Source organism: Narcine bancroftii, chromosome 6 (genome assembly GCF_036971445.1).
Source record: "Narcine bancroftii isolate sNarBan1 chromosome 6, sNarBan1.hap1, whole genome shotgun sequence".
NCBI classification, from domain to species: domain Eukaryota; kingdom Metazoa; phylum Chordata; class Chondrichthyes; order Torpediniformes; family Narcinidae; genus Narcine; species Narcine bancroftii.
Window position 1 is genome coordinate 207,448,984 of NC_091474.1, and position 22,967 is coordinate 207,471,950.

At 40.0% G+C, this 22,967-nt stretch overlaps 1 protein-coding gene across 5 annotated transcripts in view; it reads left to right on the top strand.

The window, feature by feature from the left end:
• The window catches only part of rngtt (RNA guanylyltransferase and 5'-phosphatase), a 429,772-nt gene that overhangs the window by 134,046 nt on the left and 272,759 nt on the right, over nucleotides 1–22,967 (top strand). For all 5 annotated transcript variants that reach the window (XM_069887348.1, XM_069887351.1, XM_069887349.1 and 2 more), the window contains exon 9: nucleotides 17,578–17,713. In XM_069887348.1, coding sequence (XP_069743449.1) covers nucleotides 17,578–17,713 — 136 coding nt within the window. The remainder of the gene's footprint in view (nucleotides 1–17,577; nucleotides 17,714–22,967) is intronic.

Genomic DNA, 22,967 nt, shown 5'->3' on the forward strand with positions numbered 1-22,967 from the left:
TAATATTGTAATTTAATAACCCAATGAATGTGTCTCAGCCACAGACACATACATAACTGCAACTGCACTTCCTGAGAAGACTGAAGTGGGCAAGGCTACCAGCCACCATTATGTCAACCTTCTGCAGGATCTCTATTGAGAGTGTCCTGGTAGGCTCCATCACTGTGTGGAATGGTTGCTGCAGAGAAATGGATCGGAGGTCATTCGATAGGGCCATAAGAGTGGCAGAGAGGATCACTAGAGTGTGTCTCCATCCATGCCATCCTCCACCCACACCACCCTCAATGAGGACCCCTTCCACTCCACACACAGCATCTTTCAGTTGCTCCTGTTGGGAAAGAGATACAGGAGTATCAGATCCAGCACCACCAAGCTGAGGACCAACTTCTTACCATAGGCAGTGAGAATGCTGAACGACCAAAGGAACTGCTTACATTAACCATCCAAGACTCATTCATGAAATAATATTTATTTGTATAGATGAAATACTTGTCCTGCATGTGCATTGTTTATCTGCTGTGCGTCTATGTGTTTTGCATGGAGGACCAGAGAATGTTGTTTTATCTGGTTATACTTCTGCAATCAGATGAAATAAACTTGACTTGACCTCAAACAGAATATTTGTTTTACACTTGCTAACTTATCTGACATTTAATCTAACCTACAGACTGCAGGTATCTAAAGTAATTCTGGCAGTGGAAGGTATTAGTCATAGGGTCATAAAGCATAGAATAAGCCCTTCAGCTCAACTCATTAATGTTCTTGGCCTAGTCCTATTTGTCTGTATTTGGTCCATAAATTTTACAAATATCTTATGAATGTCAAAATTGTACACACTAATGCAACTTTCCCTGGCAACTCGTTCCAGATACAGACTATTCTCTATGAGTGCTAAATACTAACCATGAGATTTTGGCTTTAGGAAATCTAATTTTTTAAAAATATTTTATTTATAATTTTAAATCCTATGACATTTATTATAACATATTGATACAAACATTATATAATTGAATAACCCCTCCCCAACCTCCCTCATCCACCCAACTAACTCCCTCCCTCCTCCCCTACCTACCTACAAAGAAAGAAGAAAGGAGGTCATCACTAAAGACAATAAATTATCAACATTTTAGCTGTGGAGACTGAGACATCCGGAGCAGACCAGGAGATTAAATTTTAATACCAAGAGTTTTTCAATATGGGCTCCATACTTTTACTAAAAAATTATATTTATCCCTCAAATTATGCGTTAGCTTTTCTAGAGGAATACAGGATTTCATTTTAGCATGCCAAAAACTAAATCAGATTTCCAAGTAATAGCCAAACATTTTTTAGAAACCGCCAAAGCCAAATGTAAAAATTCAATTTGGTACATAGTCAATCTTAATCCTAAAGCAATCGACTTAATGTTCCCTAATAAAAATAACATTGGATCAAACGATAAACTTACTTTTAATACTCCCTCCAAAAACAATTTAACTTGTATCCAAATATTCTTAACCTTAGAACAAGTACAAGTTGAATGAAAAAAGTACCTATTTCTTGTCCACATCTAAACCATAAATCGGAAGAAATTAATTCAAATTTCTTTAATTTATGAGGGGTTAAATACAATTGATGTGAAAAAATTATATTGTGCTAATCTATATTTTACATTTATAACCTTAATCATACTATCCTTACATAGGTATCTCCAAACATTTTCATCTATTTAAATTAAGTTCCAATTTCATTCTTGATTTATGAACATTCAACTTAGGCATTTTATTTTGTAATAACTTACACATCTCAGAAATAAACTTATTTGGTTCTTCCTTCGTGAGTAATAATTCTGAAGCAGATTGTCTAGGTAATTTTAAATTATGGCCTAATATTTTCCAACAAAAAAGTTGATAATAACAAAAAAGAGTATTACTAGGAACTTGAAGCTTCTCCTTCATTTGATTAAAAGATTAAAAAAAAACTTCCCTGCTTCAAAACAATCGTCAACTTTTTAAAATCCCTAATTGCTTCCATATCTTTAACAACTGATTATTTACAGTAAAAGGAAAAAGTTTTTGATAACAAGGCATTTTCGCTGAGATCTTTTCCTTTCCACCTATCTAATAATCAATTTTATTCCATATTTCAATTAAATGTTTCAAAATTGGTGGATCCTTACCAATGATCAATTTTGAATTCCACTTATAAATAAATTTGGACTTAGACTTCTCATCAATTTTATCTAACACTGTATTTTCCCAAATAGAAGATTTATTTAAATTAAACATTGCATTAATAAATTTCCATTGTGCAACCTTGTAATAATTCTGAAAATGTGGAAGTTATAAACCACCTAATTCAAATTTCCAAGTTAATTTCTCCAAAGATACCCTATTCATTTTCTCTTTCCATAAAAATGTCCTTACAATTATGTTAAGATCTTTAAATTTTTTGGGGTACTAAACAAGGAATAGATTGAAAAAGACATTGAATCCTTGGAAAAATATTCATTTTAATACAATTCACTCTGCTTATTAAAGTAATAGGTAAGTCGTTCCACCTATTTAAATCATTTTAATTTTATTAAATAATGGAACATAATTTAACTCATACAAATTATCTAAATTTTTATCAATTTTAATACCTAAATATTTAATCGGATTATATGTCCACCTAAATTGAGCTACACATTTACAATGATCATAATCTCCTTCTACTAACGGCATAACTTCACTTTTATCCCAATTTTATAACAAGATATTTCTCCGTAATCTTATAACTTTTTATGTAAAGGAACTAAAGAATTTTCAGGATTTGTTATGTAAATCAATACATAATTTGCAAACAAACTAATTATTTATTCTCTTTATTCACTTTAATTCCTTTAATACTAACATCTTGTCTTATTGATTGTGCCAATGGCTCAATTGCTAAAACAAATAGTGCAGGAGATAAAGGACAACCTTGTCTAGCTGATCGTATTAATGAAAAAGAAGAAAGTTGTCCATTAGTAACTACTTTACCCAAAATATTTCTATACAAAGCTTTAATCCAATTCATAAATTTTGGCCCAAATTGAAATTTTTGTAAAACCTTAAAGAAATAATTCCATTTTAATCTATCAAAATCCTTTTCTGCATCTAATGATAAAACTAATGCTAAATCGATTGTCTCTGAGAACTATGTATTAAGCTAATTAATTTAGCTATATTATCAGCAGAATATCTTTTAATAAATCTGGATTGATCTAAATGAACCAACTCAGGTAAATATTCATTTACTCTATTAGCCAAAACTTTAGCAACAATGTTATCTTTCTCTTTGGCTTGGCTTCGCGGACGAAGATTTATGGAGGGGGTAAAAGTCCACGTCAGCTGCAGGCTCGTTTGTGGCTGACAAGTCCGATGCGGGACAGGCAGACACGGTTGCAGCGGCTGCAGGGGAAAATTGGTTGGTTGGGGTTGGGTGTTGGGTTTTTCCTCCTTTGCCTTTTGTCAGTGAAGTGGGCTCTGCGGTCTTCTTCAAAGGAGGTTGCTGCCCGCCAAACTGTGAGGCGCCAAGATGCACAGTTTGAGGCGATATCAGCCCACTGGCGGTGGTCAATGTGGCAGGCACCAAGAGATTTCTTTAGGCAGTCCTTGTACCTTTTCTTTGGTGCACCTCTGTCATGGTGGCCAGTGGAGAGCTCGCCATATAACATGATCTTGGGAAGGCGATGGTCCTCCATTCTGGAGACCTGACCCATCCAGCTCAGCTGGATCTTCAGCAGCGTGGACTCGATGCTGTCGACCTCTGCCATCTCGAGTACTTCGACGTTAGGGATGAAAGCGCTCCAATGGATGTTGAGGATGGAGCGGAGACAACGCTGGTGGAAGCGTTCTAGGAGCCGTAGGTGATGCCGGTAGAGGACCCATGAATTCGGAGCCGAACAGGAGTGTGGGTATGACAACGGCTCTGTATACGCTTATCTTTGTGAGGTTTTTCAGTTGGTTGTTTTTCCAGACTCTTTTGTGTAGTCTTCCAAAGGCGCTATTTGCCTTGGCGAGTCTGTTGTCTATCTCATTGTCGATCCTTGCATCTGATGAAATGGTGCAGCCAAGATAGGTAAACTGGTTGACCGTTTTGAGTTTTGTGTGCCCGATGGAGATGTGGGGGGGCTGGTAGCCATGGTGTGGAGCTGGCTGATGGAGGACCTCAGTTTTCTTCAGGTTGACTTCCAGGCCAAACATTTTGGCAGTTTCCGCAAAGCAGGACGTCAAGCGCTGAAGAGCTGGCTCTGAATGGGCAACTAAAGCGGCATCGTCTGCAAAGAGTAGTTCACGGACAAGTTTCTCTTGTGTCTTGGTGTGAGCTTGCAGGCGCCTCAGATTGAAGAGACTGCCATCCGTGCGGTACCGGATGTAAACAGCGTCTTCATTGTTGGGGTCTTTCATGGCTTGGTTCAGCATCATGCTGAAGAAGATTGAAACATTTAATAACAATATAGGTCTATAAGACTCAGGTTTTAATAAATCTTTATCTTAGGTATTTTTGTTATTACAGAATTTGAAAAAAAAGATTCAGCTAATGAGTAAGTTACAGTCGCTTGTTTTAATACTTCCATTAATAAAGGCATCAATAAGTCTTTAAATTTTTTTATAAAATTCAGACATAAACCCATCTTCACAAGGAGTTTGCATAGAATTTAAAGCCTTACTAACTTCTTTCAATGTAAATGGAGAATCTAAATCTTTACGAGCTTGGCAATTTCAAGATCGAAGTTGAAGCTTCTTTAAAAAATCATTAATTTCTTCTTCATTATTCAATGATTGAGATGAATATAACTTAGTGTAATACTTTCTAAAAGAATCATTTATATCCTGTAGTTTATGTAATTTTCAAATTCTTCTTGACAGCTTTAATAACCCTTGATGCTTGCTCCATTTTCAACCGCCAAGCGAAAACCCTATGTGCTTGTTCTCCTAATTCATAATATTTTTGTTTAAGTAACTAATTTCTTAATTAATTAATTTATTTATTGATTAATTAATTAATCAATTAATTTCTCAATCCTATAAGTCTGAATTGAATTATAATGCATTTTTTTATTTATCAATTCTAACCTTTTTTCATATTGTAATTTTTTTCCAAAATCATAATTTCCTTCTCTAATCTATCTACTTCCTTAAGATAATTTTTCTTAATTTTAGTTGAATAATTTATTATTTGGCCTCTTTGATAAGCTTTTAATGCATCACATAAAACAAAGTTATTATCAACTGAATTAACATTTGTATCTAAATATATCTATATTTGACTTCTCATAAAATCACAAAATTCTACATTTCTTAATAACGGTGATTTAAATCTCCATCTATAATCTGTTTCAATTTGTTGAGATACACCAGACTACCTTCCATTCTGCTTAATATGTAATGAATTGGAACCTTCCAAAGCTTCAGACTCATTAGCAAAAAAATTGAGTTTGATATTGTCCATAAAAATTTTTATCCCTTCTTCCACAAAACTGATTTTGCTGGATTAAATTCTTTTCTTCTTTTGACAATTTCATGACTCAAATCCGTATTAAAAAATACTCTTATTATTCTGAATCACTGAAGGGCTTTGTTGTTCCCTGGCTTTTTGAACTGCGATTTAAAAAATCATTTCCCTATCTTGGTAACATAGGCATTTATTCAGAATAGAGCGTGGCGGTTGTCCCGGATACAGTTTTTTCCTTAGAGCTCAATGTGCTCTATCAAGTTCCAAACCATTTGGAAAATTCTCTGGTCCCAAAGTTTCAGGCAGCCAATTTTGAAAAAAGTGACTGGATTATTGCCTTCAAAGTCCTCAGGCAGACCAACAATTTAACATTATTTCTTCTACTCAGATTTTCCAACATATCAGATTTGAAATAAATCTTTCTTCTGAATTTTCCACACCGTAAAATAATCTTCTATCTTATTAACTGTATTTTTACATTCTTCTACCTCCATACGACATTCCTGGAAATCATTTTCAAAATTTTGAACTTTAATTTTATCAACAGTTTTATTATACTTTGCCATATCTTCATTACAGTCATTTCTTCTCTAATAGCTCCCAAATGATTTGTAAAATCAGCTTTCACTTCAGCAAAATTTGCATCCATTTTTTCAAAAATCTGTGGGTCAAGAGGTTTTGGGGTAACATAATATGCACCCATTTTACCTTGAATATATTGATCTCCTCCTTCTTCTGATTTCTCTCCCTGTGATGGCTGTTTCTTCATCCTCCTCCATTGAAGTTGCCATGGGCTGAAACTGCAGGTGGACCTTTTACTTAGCCCTTGTTTGACCTGCAATCACTGACAGATCTTGGTCCACAGACTCCGATCGCTTCTGTAGTGCACATGCGCGAAGTTCCGTGCGTGTGCATTGTTTCTACAATCACATCTGTAGTTTTCTTCTGTGCTCCAGCGCCATCTTCTCCAGCTCCCCGAGAAGATGGCGCTGGAGCCTGAATCCTTACCCGCAGAGCCTTTGATGGTTGGGCTGGAGTGGAACCAGAACTGGAGGCTGAGTCTTCAAGGTAGACCCAGTTTCTTCCATCAAAGTAACTTCAGTTACAGCCGATTTTTTTTTTTCAGATAGTGTTCTGGACTTTTTTGTAGCCATCTTTTGAGACCTCTAGGAAATTTTTAAAGTTACTTAAACTTAAAAAAAAAACATTTTAAAAAGTCAGGTATTGATTAATTCTGCCAGGAGAGGCATTTTCTACTTTTTCTCCCTACTCCGTCACGCCATGCCCCCGGAAATCTAATCTTTGAGAATGTAGTGTTCATTTGATAATCTCCAATGTCCATAGTGAACCTGAAAAATTAACTTGACTATTGGAAAGGCTCTGTGTATGAAGAACAAAGGTTATTGCTGTGAATTAATGCTGGAAATCTGAAATAAAAAAAAACTTGGTAATACATAGGTCAGTAGCATCTGTAGAAAATGGAGAGTTACAGTTTATAGTTCCATACCATTTGACAACTGGGATTGTGAGAAAACCAGCAAGTTTCCAGGTGCAGAATGGTGGGGAAAAAGGATAAAAAACTGGGAGTATCTCTGATACAATATGGCTGCCAGGATAATATGTAGAGGTCCTCCAGTAACTGGGTTACAGAGAAGGAAAAATATGTGAGTGAAAAACCATGAGTTGATGAAAAATAGAGAGTCAAAATACAGATATGTGAAAAGTGAAAAAGGTGCACCTTGAAGCACATTAGGGCAAGCCTGGTAAACCAGGCTCTGCTAACAGAGAGAGGTAAAACTGGTGGCTGATTTTCAATAGAAATGAACGTTGCTGATGCAGACAAAGTGAGGCACCTGATATTTAGAAATCACTACTGAGACTAGAAGACTATTGTGCTAAGACAAAAGTTGAGGTACTGACTTCAATCTTTGGGCATTTTTATTACAATGCAGGAGGCCATAGGCAGAGTGGGCTTGGGATGAAGATTGATAAAGTTCAGAGTAAAGGAAGTTTAGAGTTGCTCCTGTTGATTGAACGCAGGTGTCCCACAAAATAATCACCCAATCAGTCCGTGTAGATCTTGTAGTCAAGCGAGAGTACTTAGATCTGTTCATGGTAACAGATGTAGGTTACGCTATTTTTAATTGTTTGCTCTAAAAATAAGTGGTTGATAGCTGTATGTTCTTAATAGTGGTATTGCATTTCACATTTTTTTGTTTCTGCTTCTCTGAGGATCCCTTGCCCCTACAGCAAAATATATGTCAGCTGATCATTTGTAATTAGATCAAGGATCATAATTCCTCCTGTTTATTTTAGAAAGTAGCAATATAAGTATTTGCTAAACCGTTACTTGTGTATGTTGTGAACAAGAAAGAAATGGAGGTGATTAAAGTTCCATCTTGGCATGTGGTGTCTCTAGCACTCTCAAGTTGCACATGATTAGGGTAAGGGTGGAAGCATTGTAGCAAATGCAATGAAGGTTTTGCCATTGCTATTAGTTCAGAATTTTGATCTGGTAAAAGAATGTGGAAGTCGTGGTGGGGTGTGACTTAAAAGAGAATTTGGATGGTTAACCTCTGCATTTCTTCTGTGAGTTTGTGAGCTGGTGCAATCTTTGAGAACTGCTGTAATGCCTTTGTGAGCACACTAGACCCTGATATGGGCAAGTTGGATGATTTGATTAATGGATGAATAGATTGAATGAAATATTCTTGATATTGTCAAGTTGCTTGAAAGCTATTGGTGCTCCCATCAAGTTGCCTTAGTTTAAATTGACTCCAGACTTGTGTCTTCCACAATATGGACAGATTTTGTGAAGGTGAGCCATTTATTTCAGATTACACAGTTTCATGCTTTCTGACCAGCGACACCCTTATATTAGAAGTATTAACACTGCTCTCTTCGTGATTTCATAATGTCTCTCATTAGTTACATCCAAAGCCTGGGTGTTGCTTAGATTTTACTGCATGCATCATCTGGGGAGTTGCAAATGTTGCCATTATCAATGAGTATAATCCATTTCTGATTTAATGGTGAGGAAGGTCAATAATGAAGAAGCTAAAGGTTGTTGGATGTTACCCTCATGCACTTCTGCAGTGAACTTTTGAAAGCAGAAGATCAGGTTCTCTGCCAAATATTAAAGTAGCTGGAAATAGAATACTGAGTTAAACTATCAAATTGGTAGCATTTGAAGAGGTGCACTGCTCTGGTTAAATTGCATCTTAAGTACAATAATCTACTTGATCATGTTACGTGGGGAAAATTGAAGCCCTGGAAGCAATAAAAATATGAATTTAGAGGAGCTGTAGATCAGTTGAGAGGGAAGTCTGGCTATTTAGTATTGAAATTGGATGTTCAAAAATCTTGTTAAAGAATACAAAAGTCGCCACATTCAGTAGAAAAGATTAATATCATTTCAAATTAAAATACAACTGCAGGCCTAGGGTAGATGACTGATTAAAAGTTACTGTAGTACTGAGACTTTAATTCTTCATGGAATAATATGCAAGATGCCATGCATGCATCGTGGCCATAGTGATATTAGATCAATTATTTCACTATCAAGAAATAATTCTTTTAAATCATTAAAGCAGTTAGTAATTTTCGACATCCCTTTCAATTTTTACTACCTTTTTTCTGTTCGCCGTCCATATTTCCTCATCTTAAAAGCTTGCACTTATTTCCCAGCAGAAGGGGGTGTTTGCCATTTAATTTCTGGTCTGTAATCAATGCCTGACTCATTGATTTGCCCTTTTCCTCCTCCATTCACGCTGCCAATGACACCAATGAGCTAAGAAACTTGCCGTGTGTGAAACTGCAGGGTGTTGATACAGGGAGGTACGGCAGGCTGTGACACCTAAACTTGTCAATCATTACAAATTCTCAATCAGAAATCAAATGTTGTTTATCTGTCTACCACCCTTCTGGATAAGCCACAATTTTTTGCCAGCGTATTACAACATTTATTTGCTTGAAGATTCTTGGCTATCTGCACAGCCACTTATTTAAAAAGTTGTAAGTAATTCTGCTAAAACCTGAGGGGAACTAATTTCCTAAATAAACTATATACATCAAATGCTGTGATATTTTCCAGTGTGAGCAAATTCTACTCTCAAAAGAACTTGCAAAATAGTGTGGTTAATTTTTAAAATAAAATTTAAAAATATGTATAAACTTACAGGTATGCGCCACTTAACGTCCATGGTATGTTCTGTGAAAGTGGGCATTATGTGATGTATGCGTTGTTATATACTTATATACTTAGCAAAGTTATATACCTAGCAAAGCTATATGGGATAATATAGTGTACCTGTAAACTTTTTTATTTGTAAATAATTTGTAAAACATGGGGCTGTGGGGAGAGAGCAGGGCAGTGAGATCAGCGTGGGGACCAACATGGAGCTTGGAGAGAGAAGGGGGAGTGAGATCAGTGTGGGGACTGACATGGTGTTGTGGGGAGAGAGCAGGGCAGTGAGATCAATGTGGGGACCAACACAGAGCTGGGGGAGAGAATGGGGCAGTGGGATCATTGTGGGGACTGATACAGGGCTGTGGGGAGAGAGCGGGGCAATCGGATCAGTTTGGGTATACATTAGACAATTTCCTATAGTGATCGCTTTTTCTAATTTGCTGTGGACGCGGTAACTGAATAATTATGTCACCACGGAGGTATATACAGTTGGACATTGCCTGAACGGATTTTAAGCGGTGCATACCTGTATATAATATTGTTTCACTTCAATTCCTATTTGAGGAATAAGTAGTTCCCTTTGGTTTCTTTACAAGCATAATTCAACTAATTCCACTCACAAGGTTGTAATTTTACTCAGAATTTTTGAATATTACGTATAAAGTTAGGATAAAGTTTAAGAAATTGTTAGTGACTTCTGCAATTAATTTAAAACACGGTTACAGAATGACAGAATACAAATTTTGAATAAAATCAGCTGATAGATCAGTAGTATCCTCTTCACATTTCTTAAGAAGTTTTTTTTTGCTACAGAATTAGATGATCCTGATTTGGAAATTTATCATTGCACGGTCTAAATCCTGAAGTTGTTTCCCATTTATAGTGGAATATATTCAAATTCAAGTTTATTGAATTTACCAAGATGCAGTGATAGTTGTTTTGCAAGCAGACCAGTAGACATTTCATATATAGTACAAGTAAGGTAAAGAACTAAAAAAATGCAGAGAGGTCAGTTGGTATGAAGCAAAGGTAACATAATTTGGGGTCCTTTCAGGAGTCTGATAACAGCAGGAAAGAAACTGCCCTTGAACCTAGTGGTCTGTGAATCTTATACTGGATAGGAAGGGGGTTAAGTGAGTGTGGCTGAAAGCCAGGATGGAATAACACTTAATAGGTTGGCTTTTTTTTCCAAAGCAGCGGGAGTTCTAGATATAGTTGATGGAGTGGCATGGATTGGTGGGAGGGGTGGGTGGTGGGGGGTGGGGGGGGGGAAGGGTGGTGGAATTGGGCATTCAAGTTTCCTTTATTGTCATCTACATAAATACACAAAAGTTTGTGGTACAGTATATTTGATTACCTGGGCCACATTCTCAACCCTCTGCTGTTTCTTGTGGTCTTGGCAGAGCAGTTCTTGTACCATGCTGTAATAGATCCTGTGATAGGATTCTTTCAGTGGTGCATCTGAGAAGTTAGGGAATGGCAATTTTTTTTTGCTTTTCTTGGATGTTGGCATGCTTTCTTGATCATTCCATTGTTGTGGGTGGACCAGTACAAGTCACTGGAGATGTTTACTCCTCTGAACTTAAAGCTGTCTATACTCTCCACCTCAGCACTAATGATGGTGACAGGGGAGTGAGTTCCATCCCTTTTCCAGAAACATTTAACCAACTCCTTGGTGACATTGACGGAAAGGTTGTTCTCCTGGCACCAAGCTATACATTCTCCGACCTCTCCTCTATTCTCTACATCTTCATTGTCAGAGACCTTGTGTAGGTGTGTCATCCGAAACTTTACAGCTGTGTTTGGCCATGCAGGCTTGGCTGTATAGGAGTGTTGTAGGGAACTGAAATGAACCGCTTTATGGCATCCTTATATTGAGGATGATTGGGGTGTAGGTGCTGTCACCATTCCTTGCTGATTGCATTCTGCAGGATAGAAAATCATCAAGCTAATTGCAGAGACCAAGGTCTCCGGTTAGGATAGCGGCAAGGTCAGCGTAACGGTTAGTGCATCACTCTTACCGTTCCAGCAACCTGAATTCGAATGCAGTGCAGTGTGTAAAGAGTTTGAACATTCTCCTTGTGATCTGTGTGGGCTTTCCCTAGGTGTTCCAGTTTCCTCCCACACCAAAAGCTATGGGGTCTATTAGTTAATTGGATGAGACTTGTTTCAGTGGCTAGAATGCGCTTCTACCGTGATGTATCGTTGAAATAAAAAATTGCAAAGAGGGTTGTGCAGCTTTTTGATCAGTTTGTTTGGTACTATTGTGTTGAAGATGAAGCTGTAGTTAATTTAAATAGTGGTCTAAAGTAGGTGTCCTTGTTGTCTAGGAGTTCCAGGGCTGAGTGTCGGGCCAGGTCGATGGCAACTGCTGTAGATCTGTTTTGGCACTATCCATGATTCTGAAAACCAAACATTTTTTTTACTGCATGAACATTATATATTCAGGTGTTCTATAAAGAGTGAGGAGAGAACGTGGCTCAGGTAATGAGTGAGGAGAGAAAACGTGGCTCAGGTGGTGAGTGAGGAGAAAACACGGCCTGAAGAGTGTGAAGAGCCAGCTGAGTCATCGGGGCCAGAAGACAAAGGAACCCGGGTGCTGAGCTCCGTGGCCTGGGTGGAAGGAGGGAAGTGAGCCGGAGCTGAGGAGAAAATGGTGCCAGAGGGAGAGAAGCCAAATGGAACGCCAGGGAGTGGCCAAGTCCGTGTAGCTGCAAGAGCCAGGCCAGAGGGAAGAGGAGGTGATGGGAAACCCACCCCCCCCCCCCCACCTCCGCCACGGCAGTCGAGCTGGTGCAGAGGGACCAGATGATGGGAAGCAGCCCAACGGCATCCGAGCCAGGCTAGAAGGAAGCAGCCAAGCGCACAGCGGAAACCGGCGGGGTGTGCTCTTTTTGTTTTAATGCAGAATTTCTGCTATACCTGGAAGCAATGTTTGGTTCCCTGGATGGTGGGAAGGTGAAAGGTTGTATTATATCGAAAAGTGCCATAGGCATGTCTGTCCTTAAGCAAAATGTGAACTTGAGGAGCAGCATAAATCCCTCCTCCTGGATAGTCTTAAACACAGCATTATCAAATTAAAAAAAAAATTTAGGTAACCCCCACCTTTTCTCTGGTATCACTCTTTCTATCTCTCTACTTGTTCTCTTTCTCACTTTTCTCTAACTTTCCTACACCCCCATCCTCATGTTGTCCTCTCCAACCTGTCACTCCATCTTTCTTTGTCACATCTGCTCCCCTACATATCTTTTCACCTCTCCTACCCTCTTCTGTCTAGCACCTTTCACCCCTTGTCCCGACCCAAGCCACTATCCCCTCCACCCACTACTTGATGTACTTTATCTCTCCTCTATCCACTTTAGTCTCAACAAAGGATTTGGATGCTTAACATTAATTGACCATTTCACTTTCCCTTACCTGCTGTTCCTCTAGACTTTGTTCAACCAAGATTCGAGCAGCTGCACTTTTTGTGTTTCTCATTCAGAATTGACATCTTGTAAACTCTGCTCTAACTTGCTAAAAAATGTAATTATTCCAAAAGTTGCATATATTTTCTTGAAAGTAGAGAAACATTCTAAAGCTCTCAGGAATAATCAGTAAAGTGACTATTTAAGGTAAAGTGGGACATTTTAGCTGGTGTGACCAAATAAAAGAATCAGTGACTATGGATTAAAAACTTGGCTTTAAAGACAGAAAATTAAGTTTTTAGGTCAAGATTCAATTTATTGTCATAGTAATAAAACAGTGTCCTATTACATGAAAATTCCCTTTTGCCTGCTGCAAGGCGGACAGATTCGCCACTGGCAGGAATTCCCTAGGTGTCTCTTACATTTAGGTTGGAGGAAAGTTAAGAAAAAAGTGATGTGCCCAGAGATCAGTTCTGGGACAACTGCTTTTTCTGATATTAGATGAGGGGGTTGTTTATGAATGTACGAGGCAACATTTAAAACTTGTGGATGACCTCCGAATTTAGGTGAGTGTTAAACAGTAAAGAAGGGTTATAGACTGAGAAAAAGATACTGTATATTCTAGTATAGTGTACAGACAGGTAAGTGGTTGATTAAGTTTAATCTGAAATGTGAAGTGATACCTTTTGGGAAAAAGAGAGTTACAGGAACAGATGGATGATTTTTCTATGTTGAGTTTGAAGAATATATGATGAAAAGAACCTGGAGAAATGCACTAAAGAGGCACTTTTGGGCATTGGAAGAAGGAAGATTAATTATTGCAAGATCTGAATATTGATCTTATGAATAGTCAAATCTCAATTACAGCATGACATTTCAGCTACATTGATTAAGGACAGATGGTTCTTTATCACATTTAGGCCAAATCATTTTCAATGCAGGGTTGAAATTGGTGAACAGATGATTTTTCACTGGCTTTATCCTTGCAGCTTCTCCTCCTCCACATCATGTTTTGCACACACGAGAAGCCTTCTGTAATGTCCTTTAATGGATTTTAGAATCATAGAGAACTACATTACAGAAAAAGTTACTGGTCTATGCTCAACTATTATTGTGCCGAGATGAACTGCACTTTTTAAAATTTCTGGCACAATAGAAGTGAATTCCAGCTCTTTAAACCTGTGCCACCCAATTACACCTAAATTAACCTACAACCCATACGTTTTTTTGGATGGTGGTAGGAAACTGGAGCACGTGGAGGAAACCAATGCAAACTCCTTGCAGTCAGCCAGATTAATTATTTGTAATAGTGTTGAGCTAACCACCATGCGAACCGTGCCAAAAGGATCTGGACCATAGTCCCCCACACCCTTCCTATCTATGCACCTATTCAAATTTTTCTCATATGTCATGATGGAGCACACATTCACCACTTCAGTTGGCAGCACTCTGCAAGAAGTTGTTCCCCCTAATGTTCTCTTTAAACATTTCCCCTTTCACACTGAGCCTCTATTTCTTGTCTGGCCTAACCTCAGTGAAAATGTCTGGTTGCATATATTCTGTCTATACCTGTCATAATTTTGTAGACCTCAATCTAATCTCCCCTTGTTTTTCTACGCTCCAGGGAATAAAATCCTAACCTTTCCCTGTAGTGCAGGTCTTCATGTCCTGGCAAAATCATCTAAATCCCTGCTCTCTTTTAATCTCATTTGGTATATTCCAGGATTGTATCTTATTTGGTTTGCATTGTCTCCCCCCCACTAATACTAAGCACAGGTGTGTGTAATGTATATTTAAGATTAGAAAAGTTCTTTGGATCATAATCCAATCTCACTGGTTGCAGCCAATTCTTGTACAGTGCACAAAAGTTAGATTTAACAAAGTTCCCCAGTCTTTTGTGCTTAACAGGCAAATGGTTACCACTCAGGAGGGTTCTTGCTGGTTTTCAGAGAGAAATTCCTTTTGTTCCAGGACATCCACACCTGATTCCTTTCCAATCAGTCTTGCTGACGAAACTTGCCCCCTTCAGGGTTCTCCAGATGATCCACTTTCTTTTGGGTCACATCAGACAGCAAGTCTTCTCCTTTGACCAGACAGCCTTCCAAATGTTTGCCAGCTTTGACCTTCTGGAACTTATTTCTATGTCTCTCCTCTGTTTCACTCCCTCCATCTCTGAGAGCAAAACTGTTCTGCCCTGCCTGCAAAGGTCACATATTCTCCCACGCAAGCTTCTGAATGTTGCTACGGGTACACAATCCTTTATCCGGAACCCTTGGGGGACAATTTGTGTTTTGAATTTCGGATTTTTCCAGATTTCGGAAAGCCCACCCGAATTGTGCTGCCGTATCCACCCCCACCCCCTTCCAGTCGCCCGGCCATCTCCCCCAACTGCGGTCCCTTGCTGTCTCCCCCAACTGCAGTTCCTTGGCTGTCTTCCCCAACCGTGGTCGCTCGGCCGCCTCCCCCGACCACGGTCCCTCGGCCGCCTGGACGTCTCCCCTGACCGCCGGTCCCTCGGATGCCCGGACATCTCCCTTGACCGCCAGTCCCTTGGCTGTCTCCCCCAACTGCAGTCCCTCGGCTGCCCGGACATCTCCCTTGACCGCCGGTCCCTCGGCCGCCTGGTCACCTCCCCCAACCGCGGTCCCTTGGCTGTCTTCCCCAACCACGGTACCTTGGCCACCCGGCAGTCTCCCCCAGCCGCCTCCCCTGACCACCCGGCAGTCTCTCCTGACCACCGGTCCCTCAGCCACCTCCCCCAACCGCGGTCTCTCGGCCGCCCGGACGTCTCCCCCAACCGCCGGTCCCTTGGCTGTCTCCTCCCAACCGCGGTCCCTTGGCTGTCTCCCCCAGCCGCAGTCCCTCAGCTGTCTCCCCCAACCACGGTCCCTCAGCCACTTGGCAGTCTCCCCCAGCCGCCTCCCCCGACCGCCCGGCAGTCTCCCCCGACCACCGGTCTCTTGGCTGTCTCCCCCAACTGCCAGTCCCTCAGCCGCCTCCCTCGATCGTCGGTCTCTCGGACGCCTCCCCTGACCGCCGGTCCCTACTTGCCGGATTTTGGAGCTTTCCAGATTTTAGATGTCCAGATAAAGGATCGTGTGCCTGTACATTGTTGCTCCTCTGCAAAAAGCATTCTGCAAAAGTCCTGCAAAAATTCTGTGTTTTAAAATGTTTGTGTCCAACCTGCTCTAGCAATTCCTTCCAAGCCACCTCTAAATACTCTGTCACAACACCCCTTCCCACTCTGCATCCTATAAGGATTCTTTTCCTTTCAATTCCTCTATCTCTGCTGTATCTATTCTCAGGATAAGTCCTTCCAATCCAGGATATCTGGGATGTCCTCCTTTAGAAAGTGTGGCTTCCCCTCTACTGCCATCAACTCAGCCTTCACCCGCATCTCCATTTCCTGCACATCTCTCCTGACCCATTCATTCTCCCAAGATGTAACAAGGACAGGATTCCCCATCCAACATTGAATACTTGCGCTCTTTTTGCTGCAACAACAAGGAGCTCCCAATGGCCGACCATTTTAATTCCATGCACCATTGCCACACTGACAGAGATGTCCTGCCAAATTGAGGCCACCCACAAATTGGAGGAACAACATGAATTCCATCTCGGCAGTCTCCAACCAGACTGCATTAAATTGAATTCCAATTTCCATTAACTCCACTCCCCATCCCCTGATCTCTCTCTTTCCTTGTATCTCTTTTTCTTTTCTTCCAGCTCCCTATTCCCTTCCTTTCCCTTCTATTGGAGAGTTCTCCTTTTTTTTTCCTTCTGTCCTTCTCCCGATCACTTTCTCTTCTGCTCTCCCACCTGTATCTACCTCTTAACTTTTACCTTTGGCCTGCGCTCCTCCCCACCCCTCATCTCCCCACCATTTTTTCCTTATTCCTGATGAAAGGCTCAGGCTTGAAATGTTGGTTACCTTTTACTTCCCAAGTTCTGCTGAATTGGGTTCAACTTAAAAGTTTCAGTAACGAGTGTACAGGATGAAATGAGTGTTGTGTAAAAGTGCATAAGTCTTTCTGATGATTGATGGGTTTCAATTTTAAGTTAGGACAAAATGTACTTTTTGAACAATTACACCTGGTCTTCTACTTTGACAAAAGAGGAAAATGAAAATATTGTTCTGTCCAGCTTCTGTAAGGCTTTGGAGTACAAGATACTGATAACTTATAAGAGAGATTACCCATGCGTGGGTAAGCGGAGAGCAATTAATATTGGAGTCTTTTACACCCATTTACTTAATTGCACATGCCAATGCAAAGCAATCTATTGGAATTTTAACAAGTTTACTTAGCTGCAAGTATTTTGGTTTGCTTTCCAAATCAGAGTGATTTGGGCATGGATTAAACTGCTAAATTTATATTGTATTGTTTAATTGCAATTTATACTAGTGCCCTTTTCTTGCCACCGCCCCCCCCCCCCCCCCCTCCGATTTTGCAATGTTCCATATTTGTGTGAGCATACCAGTAATGAGATTTGGAATATTAACATTTCTTTGTTATTGTTCAGGTATATGATGCTCATTGATGGCAAGAATGAAGTATACATGCTTGACCGAGACTTCACAGTGTTTCATGTAGCAAATCTGGAGTTTCCTCTTCGGAAGGATCTTCGTATTCATCTGAGTAACACCTTACTAGATGGGGTAAGAAAGCTTTTTAAATTTTAAGAGACACAAGCTGAAATATGCTGAAAATAAACTGCTGCTGGAGGAACTCGATGGATCAGGCAGCATCTGTTGTTGGGAGAGGATTGTTGACATTTTGTGTTGAGACCCTGGATCAGAACAATCTCAGAGATGCAACTCAACCTGCTGAGTTCCTCCAGCAGTTGGTCTTTTTTTTTAAACATTTTTAACGGACTATTTTAGGGCAAATAAATTTTCTCTGTGCAAATAATAGCTATTGATGAGAAATTGCTTTTGAAGTATTTTTGTTGCGCAGCTGAAGTTTTCTGAGTTTACATGAGCAATCGTGGCATCTGCGGGAAGAGCTCCTGCTGCTGCAATATGATCCTACTACCATTTTTGGGAAATTGTAAGCTGGGACCCATGGATCTATCCATAGAGCACTAGTTTACAATCGTCTTTTGATAGCTGGCAATACTGAGCATGCGCTGGCTGAAAGTCCTTCCTGATTTTTTTAATTCCTGGGGTTGACTGGAATTCCAAGCCAGACTGCAGACTTTGAATGGTGGCTGTAGGGACTGATGCAGGGTAATTAGCCATACAGCAATGGCACTGGAGGGCGAGGGGCAGCTACTTGTGGGTGGTTTTATTCTTCTCGAGTGGGTAAGGTACTGAGGATGTGGAGAAACCTGAACATTTGGGAAGGGGGTGATGATGACGGTGTTAGGGAAGGGAGCAAAGAGATAAGGTTTAGGCTAGACAGGATCACAGATAAAACTGGCATGTTAATTTTCAATTCTGTTTCACTGCAATTTATGGTAGCATTTTTGGTTTAGTTTTGCAAAGTCCTCTTCCTGTATTTGTGTTGCCACTGATGGGCATTTTCTATTCCTCCTGAACTGGAGTGGAAGTAACCTCAATCGGAAAGGCTTGCCTAAGAAAAGGGAAAGGAGGTGGAGAAATTAGTTTTTAGAAATACAATGATAATGCAATTTATTTTTGTAATTTCAATTGAGTGATAAGCAATGGCCAGTATGCAGAGAACTGCACTGTTTATCTTCAAATATGATAATTTATTACAACTTCAACAGGAGTTAGTGTTTCAATTTAATGTTCAATGTGAATAAAATATTGGCTTCAGAGGTGGAGGGCTTTCTCAGTATTCTAGTGGATCTTCATTGTACTATGTGCTCAATTAATTGGAGTGTAAATTGTATTAAAATCTTTTGGTTGTGATAGTGAGCCAAATTTAATACCCAAAATATTTTCAAATTTATCTTGTGTGACAACATTGCTTTTAGCTCATTTAAAATAATGTTCATATGCTTAGACACTTGCATGTTTTTTTTTTCTGCGTTATTGTAATTTATCTGTGATTATCACAAAGAGTATCCATCAGCCAGCTCCCCACCACGTCTCCATTGGGCACACAGAACTCAAAACTCAAAACTCGACAACGCGATAGACAACAGACTCGCCAAGGCAAATAGCGCCTTTGGAAGACTACACAAAAGAGTCTGGAAAAACACAACAGCCACCTGAAGAAACACACAAAGATCAGCGTGTACAGAGCCGTTGTCATACCCACGCTCCTGTTCGGCTCCAAATCATGGGTTCTCTACCGGCATCACCTACGGCTCCTAGAACGCTTCCATCAGCGTTGTCTCCGCTCCGTCCTCAACATTCATTGGAGTGACTTAATCACCAACATCGAAGTACTCGAGCTGGCAGAGTCCGCAAGCATCGAATCCATGCTGCTGAAGACCCAACTGCGCTGGGTGGGTCACGTCTCCAGAATGGAGGACCATCGCCTTCCCAAGATCGTGTTATATGGCGAGCTCTCCACTGGCCACTGAGACAGAGGTGCACCAAAGAAGAGGTACAAGGACTGCTTAAAGAAATCTCTTGGTGCCTGCCACATTGACCACCGCCAGTGGGCTGATATCGCCTCCAAACGTGGATCTTGGTGCCTCACAGTTCGGTGGGCAGCAACCTCCTTTGAAGAAGACCGCAGAGCCCAACTCACTGACAAAAGACAAAGGAGGAAAAACCCAACACCCAACCCCAACCAACTAATTTTCCCTTGCAACCGCTGCAACCGTGCCTGCCTGTCCCACATCAGACTTGTCAGTCACCAACGATCCTGCAGCAGACGTGGACATTTACCCCCTCCATAAATCTTCGTCCGCGAAGCCAAGCCAAAGAAAGAAAGATACTGTAAATTTTCAGGAAAAAAAGACACTTTAAAAACTTTGAAGCCAGATTGTATTAACATGTTTGACTTTTCTACTGGAGCAACGATGTCATTGTAAAGAAAAAAGGCTTTTTTTTCAGTATGTTCCAAAGCTGTATAATTGATTTTTGAAGTACTATTGCTGCTTTCCAGTAGCTCCTGAACCTCTCTGTACTTCCATCACCCTAAGAATAAACTACTCTGTGACTATCACCAGATCTGTCTGCGCTAAAGAAACATCACTTTTTTCTTGCACTAACTGCACTTGCGGACATTTGCCTATCCTTTGATACTTAGAACCATAAAATGCCTCAACACAGAAAACAGGCCATTCAGCTTTTCTAGTCTGTTCTGACCATTTATTCTCTCTTTTTCTGTCTTTACATGATGTGATAAACTGGTGCAGACCCATGGGGACCAGAGACCCAGCGCTTCTCTGCAGGGTTCTAGCACCCAGTCCTACTGCCGCCGACTCCATACAGGCTTTAAAAAGCCTGTTATAAAGGAGCTGACGTGCTTTATTTTAAAATCCTGCAACCGTGGGTCTGGGCAGGATCTGAGTTCAGCAGCAACCTCAAGGGTTTGCAGACTCTGGGGAAGTAGCGGACTGGTGCAGGCCACCAGTGATAAGGAAAACACCCTGACGGAGAAGGAGAAGCAGAGGAGACAACCCTGCAGGACGCTGACCATGATGGCAGATGCAGCTAAAGAACGTGTAGGCTGTGGGCTGCTGGCAACTCGTGGGTAAAAGGAATCACACCAGGTTGAGGACTGCTGGAGACTGGCTGAAATGGTGCCAGCTATCAGAATTGGGATGAAAGAGAGTGCTGATGGCAGGAGGGGCTCCTGAGGGCTGTGTGGTTGCAGCAAGTAAGAATTTGAATACATCGGTACATTGTTTGTTTGTTTATGATGATAAATTCTTATCTATTGACTCATAATCACTATCAATTGCTTTTCTATTGGTACAATTTCATGGTCAGTAGTGAGATAAACACCTGGTTAATTTGTTTTTGATTGTGATGGTTGAGAAGAATGAAGACCCAAATACAGAAAATTTGTTGCATTTAATAATACCGTGCATTTTTTTCTCATTCCCCTGATCTATTTGATGGCTTGAAAAGTTATCTTTGATGGATTGCACTTCTGCCGATCCAGCACTTCTTGATTCTCTTTTGATTTTTGAAGTTTGCTCTCAAAAAGAGTGGGAAAGTGAGGAGAACACAGGGATGTAAATGGGTTAATTGAGGGACAAGAACATAGCAGATGAACTATAATGTGGGGAAATATGCGATTATCTTTTAAAAACAGAATATTTAAATTGTGCTAGGCTCCTAAACATGAGTTAGATCTGGACTAATCTGCTCTAATTTAGTAAGTACACATAGGTCTAAGAATGGTACATAAAGTGGAATAATAAATGGAATATGTTCAAGGAATACTATTACCTACTTGTCAGCAACAGGTTCCAAACCACATAGACTTGCAAATATACTGCCAGATATATTGGTCTAAAACTTGGAATTCCCTTTGCATCAGCCTAGTGCGAGAATTTGAGAAACCAGGAATGCACAGAGCTGCAATAAGTAGTAAATGTCCTCAGGCCCATCACTCTCACCACCCATCCTTGCAGACATAGATGTGAGGTGCTGTCTCAAGAAGGCAGCCCACATAGTAAAGGGCCCCCATCACTTTGGTGACAACCTCTTCCTACTGCTACCTTCAGACACAGTACAGAAATTTGGAAACTAGTACCTCTAAATTCAAGAACGGTTTCTTTCCAACTGCTGGCCCTTGGTTCACTAATCTTAGGCCGCTCTGGCAGCAAACAAAGGACCGTTGGCACTGTTACAAGTCATTTTTTTTGCACCAGGATTACTGTGAATATTTGCATCTATCTTGTACTCTTTTAATTTAAATCATTTTACTATTATTAGCTGTCTGTGTGTACCTATTTGACTGCAGGAAGAAAGAATTTCAGCACATATCTACATTGTAGAGTGCATAGAACAAAAAGTTATTAGTATCAACACTGTCAGGAGCAATGCTGAAATAGTATTTTAACCAGAAGGATTGCAGCAGTTCAGGAATTGAAGTGAGAGATGGGCAATAAATGATTGTCTTTTTATTGACACCCAATTTTGGAAAAAAAAATAAAAGCAGGAATCTCATGAGGATTTGCTGAATTTTCCTATGGTTAAGTGATGAGCTGCCAACTGATCCTTTGATCCACTTGTGTGTTCATGCCTTCATGATTGTGGAAGTGTGTTGGTCCTCATGGAGCAGTATCCAGTATAAAGAAATGGAAATACACATTTGGCTGCAAAACATTTTTTACTCTGGGTTGCAGAGCTTGAATCGATAATATTCTAACTACAGTGAAGAATACCACGCAGTTCATGCTTGGCAAAATTACAGGTGGTGTAATTGAACCTAAGGCTCAATTGGAAAGCTGACAAAATTGAAATGTCACCATGCTCAATGTGACTGTCAATTTGTGTGGGATGCAAGCATGCTGCAGTTACTGGCTTGTATATTATTGGAATTGAGGGTAATATGTGAACAGCAGCAGGTGGCACAGATGGGATAGCTGTTGGATCTGACCCTTTCCAAAAATTGTTGCATTGTTTAAAATGAATATAGAAAAAAAGCTATTACCAATAAAGTATGCATTTAATTTTCTTTAGGTTTAATTCTTGCTACTGCATAAATATTGAGACATTCAAACTAATTGTTATTTAAACTGAATTTTTGATTTCAAAAGCCTGTAATAAGAATTATTTTGTTTTTCCAGAGATTGTTCACAGGTTGTATTGTAGGTTCTCTGTTGAGATTGCAGTGTAAAATAATGAGTCTTTTACACACTCTTGCATAGTGTTATGCACTGATGGGTTGCAATTTCACTTCTCTGCTCTGCCATTAAACATGTTAGAGTAAATGTTGATATCAATATCGTTTTGGAGGTAGAGAGAAGTGAAAAAGTGTGCTTTGATCATCGTACTTACATATGAAGTTTTGGATGGGCTACTTGAGGAATGT